The sequence below is a fragment of the Oryctolagus cuniculus genome, chromosome 11 (genome assembly GCF_051225735.1).
Source record: "Oryctolagus cuniculus isolate XC-2025 breed Fujian yellow rabbit chromosome 11, ASM5122573v1, whole genome shotgun sequence".
NCBI classification, from domain to species: Eukaryota; Metazoa; Chordata; class Mammalia; order Lagomorpha; family Leporidae; genus Oryctolagus; species Oryctolagus cuniculus.
In genome coordinates this window covers 58,947,625-58,954,908 of record NC_142877.1, presented here as the reverse complement: position 1 = coordinate 58,954,908, position 7,284 = coordinate 58,947,625, and the positions used below count along the sequence as shown (strand labels likewise).

Below are 7,284 nucleotides of genomic sequence, written 5' to 3'. Positions count from 1 at the left end.
CATCTCACCTTTCCCCCTGCACTCTGGTCAGGAAGCAAAGAAGAGCCGAGTTGGGGACACAGAGAGCAAGTTTATTTAGTCAGTGCGGACGGCAGACAGGCAGAGGAGCTCAGGAAAGGTGCCGTGAGCAGAGAGCCTGATACAGTCTCACAGAGGGAAAGGCACGGGCTCTGGGGATTCTGGGAGTGTCCTTAGCCGTTCAGCACCATCCGGACAAGCTCTGGGGAAAGGAAGGGCAGAGTGAGCTGGGGACTCGGCTGGGGAGGGCTGCGCCAGGGCCAGGAGACGGCAAGACTGCGAAGGTAGCACTAGAGGGGCCACGTCCACGGCAGCCAACCTGGGGCCAGTTTGCAGGAGAGCCACCTTGAGTCTGACCGGTTCTCCCTGCCCCTAGCTGCCCTCCCTCTGGCTGTTAGTCCCCCACCCCACCCTGCAGCAAGAACACAGCAGATGCAGAAGAGGTCTTGGCTACACCTACAGCTACTGTCAGCCACTGGCAGGAGGAGAGGACAGAGTTTCGGGTTAGGGTACCTCCAAGCTGCCCCAGCAGAGGGAAGGGGAGACGACAATTAAGCTATAGCTACGGAGGGGGCAGGCGGCTCGCCCCTCCTGTGCCAACCACCATGCTCTAGGGCCAAAGGCTCACCCTAAAGCAAGACTGGTGTTTGGCTGCTGAGAGTTCCCAGTCACCAGCACCCAGGGCCCTGTAAGCGAAACTTCAGAGCCCGTTCCAGGTGTGAAGGAAGGAGGTACCATTCCCCCAGGCTGTCTTCCTCTTTGAGGACCCCTCCCCTCCTAGCCAGCTCCATGCAGGAACATGCCAGAAGTCAGATGGTAGTAAGGGTGAGGGCAGGGGCGAGAGCACAGGCTGGAGAGAGACACTGGGGCGATCAACTAGAGGAGAGGCTGGGAGGAGCCGTACCCGCCCCACGGCCCGTCACCCCGACAGGATATGCCTCACAAACGCTGCAGGAAGGAAGAGACATTCGTGGTGAAGACAAGACACGGACACGGGTGAAGGGTCAGGCGCTGGGGGACACACATCCCGTGGAGTCTACGTCCCCTTCCTTCCCCACCCTCCGTGCCACGTTCCCCCTTCCTTTCCTGTCATCCTCCCCCTGACCCTCTCCCCCAACCCCTGGGCTGGGCCAGGCCAAGCCCTGCCCTTTGCCTCCTGGCTCCTCTTGGAGCCCAAGTCCAGGGATATGAAAAACCCCAAGTCTTATCCCTAAGCTGACCCCTGTGACTGCCCCAGGTGACCCCTCACCTTCGTAGTTGATACAACCATTGCTGTCCTCGTGCCCTGCCACCAGCATCTCTACTTCCTCCTCTGTCATCTTCTCACCTGCAGAGGGAAGGAGGCATTTTTTAAGGTGGGTGACAAGTGAGGTCTCTCAGAGTGAGTAGGAGTAGCTCAGCTCAAGGACAGAGCCTTACCCAGTGTGACAAGGACATGGCGGATCTCAGCACCCATGACAGTGCCGTTCCCTTCCTTGTCAAACACCCGAAGGCCTTCAACGTAATCCTCATAGGTTCCCTGGTCCTTGTTCTTGGCCACAGTCTGCAGCATGGGCAGGAAGTGCTCAAAGTCCAGCACCTTCACATTCATCTCTGTCATAAAGGAAGCATGGGGACGTCAGGCCAGGAAGTCACACGAGCTCTCAGGAGGGAACTCTCAGGATCACAGTCAGCAAATGACTCCAGGGGTGGGAGGTGGGCGCTCTGGCCTAGCAGGTAGAGCCACTGCCTGCAACATCGACACCCCATATGGGTGTCAGTTATGTCCTGGCTGCTCCACTTCCAATCCAGCTCCCTGCTGTGGCCTGGGAAAGCAGCAGAAGACGGCCCAAGTGTGTGGGCCCCTGCACCCATGTGAGAGACCTTGAAGAAGCTCCTGACTTCATGGCTTCAGCCTGGCCCAAGCCTGGCTCTTAGCCATTTGGGAAGTGAACCAGCAGGTGGAAGATCTCTCTGTCTCTCCAACTCTTTCACATAAATACATCTTAAAAAAAAAAAAAAGACTCAGCAGGGGCAACCTGGGATTTCCTAATCGAGACAAGACTTGCTTGAGCTTGGGGCCTCTGAAGCTCTCAATTGGAGTGGGGCTGCTCTCTACGACCCTCACCGTCACTCTTGGGGTTCCCCAGGACCTTGAGCACCTCGGCGTTGGTGGGGTTCTGGCCCAGGGCCCTCATCACGTCCCCACACTGGCTGTACAGGATCTTGCCATCGCCTGTCCGGTCAAACAGCTGGAAGGCCTCCTTGAACTCTGAGGATTCAGATGAAGGTCAGTACTGGGGCCGTGGGGGTTAACCCGAACCCTGCCTTGGGAGGGCCCTGATCAAGCTGAGGAAACCAGATACCTCTACACTAAGTGTCCCAGGAGGGATCCATTTCTCCTCCCAACTCAAGTGTCCCACATGAAGAATCAGCCACCCGGTCCCCTTGGTGGTCTGCTAACATCCATGTGCACACACCCTCCGCCTGCAGCAGGCCTGCCAGCCTCCCGCTACTAAAACACTACTCAGGGCAGGAATTTGCCACCGCCCAGTCTGGGTCATGTCCTTATAAGGAAGTGGGAGCAACAGCCCAAGACCTGGGTCATCCCAGCTGGCCACTTCCACCATACAAAGACCTTAGCAGAGTAAAACTATAGTCACATCCTGGGCACACTCCCCTGTCCCCGACTTCAGGGAAATAATCAGGTCACTGCCCTTCACAATCTGCACGATTCAAGCCGGGGGTGGGGAGAGCAGGGAGGGAGAGTTAAAGGAGGAGAGAAGAGGCAGATGTAGTGATTAAGGGACAGCAGAGGCACGCAGACCCTCCCCAAACCCCACACACAGCAGGCACTAGGTGACCACATACCCACACCTAAAACTCACCCAGTGCTTGGGGCTCAGATCTAGAGTAGAAGGGGAGTGAGGAAGAAAGTGAGAAAAGGAAACAGAGGACCCGGAAGAAGGGAGAAGGGACTCCAGGGATACTCTCCCGAGGGTGGGGGTGGGGGGCGGTAAAGAGATAACAGTTTGGGGTTAGGAGCCAGAGGGAGTGTCCTTCTCCCTGAAGATGACCTCAGTTGGAGCCAGAGAATGACCTACCTGCCGTCTGGTCCTCGGTGAAGTCGCACTGCTCGGAGAAGAGGTAGCGGTCAGCACCCGAACTCCAACCTCCCCCCCCCCCCCGCCCCATGCTCCATCCCCGTCCCACAAACTCCTCTTGCAGGCTGGGGCTCCGCTCCCCAGCAGCACCAGGACCCCAGGCTTTCCAACCCACCCAGATCCCCTTCGCCCGCTACCCTGGCCTGCTCCTCGTCCCCTGCCCCCGGCTGCCCGCCTCGTCCCAAACCCCACTCGGCTCCCAGGCCCCGGGCCCCACCATCTTGACCGCTCAGCTCTGCGGGATCTTTTCCTGCAGTAATGGCTCCGGCTCCGGGCCCAACCCTAGTCTTAGTACGCCCTGATGACGTCACCCCGGGCCGGCCAGCCAATGGGCGCCCCGCCCCGGGCTCGGGCGGTTACATTACTGCATTAGTAATGAGACGGGCGGGGTCGCTCGCACCTGAGCCCGCAGACGCTCGAGCGGGTGGGGGGTCGGGCGCAGCGATCTGCTCCTCCTAACTCCCAGAACATCGGAGGATGAGGTACCGGGAAGTGGGGAAAGGCGTCACTCCCCTCCAACCCCACAAAGAAAACCAGTCTGAGACCGAGGGAGGAACCGTGTCTTTATTTTGAAACAATAGGTGGCCTCCTAGTGGCAGGAACGTGCTTCCTCCTGCAGGGGGTGGGGGGAATCAGTATCTGGCCCCGCGGGATCTGTGGGAAAAAAATGAAAGTTGCCAAGCTCTGACGCCCGCGCAGTCCGCGGCTTTCTGAGCTGGCGGGAGGCGGGGGAGACTCGGCCCTCAGGTCGCAGGGCCCTACCTGTAGAGCTCAGACGCTTAGGATGTGCTTCAGGAAAGCTGCGGAGAGAGGAGGCAGAGGGTCCTCAGACCCGGGCCTGCGGACACCGCGCCCGACTCTAGGTAACCCAGGGTGCGCCCAGCCGCCCCCGAAGGGCCCCTCCCGCCCCGGCCCCTCACCCTCGTAGTTGATGCATCCGTTGCTGTCCTCATGTCCCGCCAGGACAGTCTCCACCTCCTCCTCAGTCATCTTCTCTCCTGCACCCCAGACACGGCGGCGTTGGAGCCCCGCCCTGGCGCGGTCCCTCAGGGGCCCAAGCCACACTCTTCTGGGTGGCACCTCTTATCCCACCCTGGAGACTTGCTCGGAGCCACTCCCCCCAAGGACATCCTCCCGCTGTCGCGGTAAAGCCTCTTGTTTTGCATCTCGACTCGTAACAAAGTGCCTTGCTACTGATGGGAGTTTCTAGGGACAAGGGAACTGACTCCCAGGGGTGACGGGCACACGTCTCCCACTTGTCTCCCGTTCTCTGCCCTGTGGGAGGCACGTTAGCCTCTGGAAGCGCCAGCCCTTCAGGTCCTGTCCCCAGCCCTTCCATCTCCTGCCCAGCAGGGCAGTAATCCTCTCCCTGGCTCTGCCTACCCTGGTCCACTGCTCCCCCACTCCCCCACCAGCCCTCATAGAATTCTGTCCCTGCCTCACCCAGGGTGGTGAGGACGTGTCTCAGCTCTGCTCCCATGACTTTGCCGTTTCCCTCCTTGTCAAACACCCGAAGCCCCTCCAGGTAGTCATCGTAAGAGCCTTGGTCCCGGTTCTTGGCCACTGCCTGGAGCATGGGCAGGAAGGTCTCAAAGTCCACACGCCGGGACTTCAGCTCTGGCGGTTGGAGGGAAGCATGAGACAGGTCAGTGTGATGTCGCCGGGGCCCCTCCCACACCACCTTTCATCGTGCTCAGCATTCGGGATGTTTTTCTGCCTGGTGTCTGACGGTTTCTCAGGTCCCGAGATCCAGCCCAGCATCCTTTGTCACCTTACCGACATCTAGCCACAGAAAAACCTGCGTTGTCCCAAGGATCCCCTCACCGTCACTCTTGGGGTTCCCCAGGACCTTGAGCACCTCGGCGTTGGTGGGGTTCTGGCCCAGGGCCCTCATCACGTCTCCACACTGGCTGTACAGGATCTTGCCATCCCCTACTCGGTCAAACAGCTCAAAGGCCTCCTTGAACTCTGGGGGACACAAGGAGGGATCACTGTAGTCCAGGACTCCCATCACTCCCAGACAGAGGCAGGCTCAGCAACTATGTGTGACAGCTGGGAAGAGCCAGGGAGGAAAAAAGAACTATGTGGCAGGCTTCAAGGTCAGGGCCGGGGTTAGGGGAACAGCAAGAGGATCTGACCGGGGCCTTGGGACTGGACAGTGGCTCAGGAAACCAGCTTCTCCTCACCCTCCAGCTGATCCTTGTTAAACTCGATCTGTGGAAGAGAGCAGGTGAGGAGAGATGACGAGGATTATGCAGTCCCTCTGAGCCTCCTCCCCACCAACTGGCAGCCACCTCTGTCCCATTCCCAGCCTTAGGCCTTGGGAGAATCCCAAGAGGAGGAATTACAGGGGGGAGGGTTTCCTGGGAACAGGGTTAATCCCATGCCACCTGTTCCCCTCCCTCCACTGCCCTGAGCCCTGCATCCCTCACATAACTGGGGGCTGAACAAAGGCTAAATTTACCCCTGGCCCCCAGCTGTGATTGTCTAACAAGTCTGCCCTCTTCAGCCTCCCCTCCTGGGGTTCAGAGCTGCAGCCAGAGGCAGGGAACAGCTCTCTCCCTTCACCTTGAAACTGTCCTCAGAGCCCCCCAGGTGCGCCTCATCTCAGGGTCCCTGCCACCGACAGCGGGTGAATGTACACATACACACATGTGTAATAGCTTCCAGGGAGAGAACAGCAAAGACCACAGCGGCGTTATAAGCCTGAGTGCTTCCAGATGGGGCGCACAGGGAAAACTCCAACCTCATCCCAGTGCTCCCGGGTTCCCTGCCTTCTAGGCACCTGCTAGTCCCCAGGGGCAGTATCCCACCCTTGACCCACCCCCTCCAGATCCTAGCCTCACTTTCCAGGGACTCACCACCACTTTGGAGAGATCCACTGGGGGCTCCTGGGGTTTCTCGGGGGCTGCTGGGACAGCAGGCTCAGCCTTGGGCTTGGCTGGAGGAGCCCCCGCTGCTGGCTTGGCAGCTGGCTTGGAGACGGCAGGCCCTGGGGCGGGCCCTGCTGGTTTCTTCACGGGAACATCTTTCTTGGGAGGCATGATGTCCAGTGGCCACAGGACAATGTGCCGATGGGGGCACCCATCTCTGTTTAAATAGCCAGGGAGTCTGGGATGTCAAGAGGCGGGGGCAGGAGCAGGGAGCCAGCTGGCGGTGGTGGCGAGGATGAGGTGGAAGAGAGATATGCCTGCCTGCCCTCACTCCCCTGGCCTCCCAGGGTTCAGGACTCCTGCCCCAAGGTTTTCTTTTTTCTGCTCACCCCTCCCCAAGAGCTGCCTGAAACAATGTTCCCCTTGGGCAGCCAGGGAGAGGAAGCCGGAGACTGCCCAGAATCTGGGAGTTAACCTCCAGGGTGAGGACCGGCTTCTTGCCAGTCACACGGAGATAGGGATGAAGCAAACGAGGGAATCCAGCAGCCCAGATAGGGGTGGAGGGAGGGCGGGGGCAGGGAGCCTAGCATGAATTGGGTAAGTTAAAGGAGGGTCTAGGTGAAAGGTGAAAAAATCAAGCAGTGTCACCCCCACCCCTGCCACTCCTCCCTGACCCTGGGTTAGCAGCAGTGATACTTGACTCCACATTGTTCTAATAATCTCTGATATGTGTAATCTGTGGGCCCCCGCTCAGCCCAGAACTGGAACTGTGCAAGGGATCAAGAAAGAATAGCAACAGAAAGAGGAGGGGGACTCCGCTTGCCTCGGTGGTGCCCAGTGTTGTGTGGGGTGGGGGTGAAGGTCGGGTTTAACGTTAACCCACTACCACCCTTCCAACGAAGAGACCTTTTATCCCAAGCCCAAGTCTGACAAAAGGCAGGAAGCTGGCTGAACCTGCAGGGACCCCCTGGTGGCACCTGGGGGTTACCGCCGGTTCTGGGAGACAAAGGGCCTACGTTCTCTAATCCAGAATGATGTGGGAGCACCTGTGCGTGCCCTGAGTTGCTCACCCCCGCAACCAAAGAAATAATAAAAGCCCCACCTCAGGGGCCCAGGTCACAAACCTTGCTGGGGGCGCTGGGCCAGGGTCGTGGGGGGCGGGGGAGTTTGAGAGTGGGGAGGGATTGCTGGATACTTTTGTTCTGGGGGTGCAAGGGGTGAGAAAAGGATTAAAGTAGCCTTCTTAAAGG

At 59.1% G+C, this 7,284-nt stretch overlaps 2 protein-coding genes and 1 long non-coding RNA gene across 11 annotated transcripts; 1 reads left to right on the top strand and 2 right to left on the bottom strand.

Moving 5' to 3' along the window:
- Positions 1 to 50: 50 nt before the first annotated feature.
- MYL6 (myosin light chain 6) lies at positions 51 to 3,740 on the bottom strand. Of its 9 annotated transcripts, none has more exons than XM_089308505.1 (8): positions 3,562 to 3,740; positions 3,102 to 3,129; positions 2,886 to 2,905; positions 2,126 to 2,269; positions 1,438 to 1,611; positions 1,268 to 1,345; positions 923 to 966; positions 51 to 220 (listed from the first exon to the last, which is right to left on the bottom strand). In XM_089308505.1, the coding sequence occupies exons 4-7, from the start codon at positions 2,193 to 2,195 to the stop codon at positions 938 to 940; spliced, it is 351 nt and encodes a 116-aa protein (XP_089164631.1). In that variant the 5' UTR covers positions 2,196 to 2,269; positions 2,886 to 2,905; positions 3,102 to 3,129; positions 3,562 to 3,740; the 3' UTR covers positions 51 to 220; positions 923 to 937. The 9 variants fall into 9 exon arrangements, with proteins under 9 accessions (XP_089164631.1, XP_089164630.1, XP_089164627.1 ...); XM_089308504.1 differs by lacking the exon at positions 3,562 to 3,740 and adding an exon at positions 3,379 to 3,424; XM_089308501.1 differs by lacking the exon at positions 923 to 966 and having other exon boundaries at positions 3,562 to 3,721.
- Positions 3,706 to 6,231, bottom strand: MYL6B (myosin light chain 6B). Its single transcript, XM_070052412.2, has 7 exons — positions 6,023 to 6,231; positions 5,348 to 5,375; positions 4,986 to 5,129; positions 4,605 to 4,778; positions 4,082 to 4,159; positions 3,924 to 3,961; positions 3,706 to 3,815 (listed from the first exon to the last, which is right to left on the bottom strand). The coding sequence occupies exons 1-6, from the start codon at positions 6,203 to 6,205 to the stop codon at positions 3,933 to 3,935; spliced, it is 636 nt and encodes a 211-aa protein (XP_069908513.1). The 5' UTR covers positions 6,206 to 6,231; the 3' UTR covers positions 3,706 to 3,815; positions 3,924 to 3,932.
- On the top strand, positions 3,884 to 4,326 carry LOC149123489 (uncharacterized). The gene is made up of 2 exons (XR_016216800.1): positions 3,884 to 4,024; positions 4,171 to 4,326. It is a non-coding gene; the product is annotated as an uncharacterized LOC149123489 (long non-coding RNA).
- Positions 6,232 to 7,284: the final 1,053 nt, after the last annotated feature.

Coding starts and splice junctions, on each gene's coding strand:
- MYL6B (XM_070052412.2), bottom strand. CDS start 6,205: ATGCCTCCCAAGAAAGATGTTCCCGTGAAGAAACCAGCAGGGCCCGCC. Junction 4,779..4,985: donor GGGGAACCCCAAGAGTGACG/GTGAGGGGATCC, acceptor TCCAACCGCCAG/AGCTGAAGTCCCGGCGTGTG. Junction 3,962..4,081: donor CGGATGCATCAACTACGAGG/GTGAGGGGCCGG, acceptor CTCTCTCCGCAG/CTTTCCTGAAGCACATCCTA.
- MYL6 (XM_008256643.5), bottom strand. Junction 2,270..3,101: donor CACCGAGGACCAGACGGCAG/GTAGGTCATTCT, acceptor CTGAATCCTCAG/AGTTCAAGGAGGCCTTCCAG. Junction 1,346..1,437: donor CCATGTCCTTGTCACACTGG/GTAAGGCTCTGT, acceptor TTCCCTCTGCAG/GTGAGAAGATGACAGAGGAG.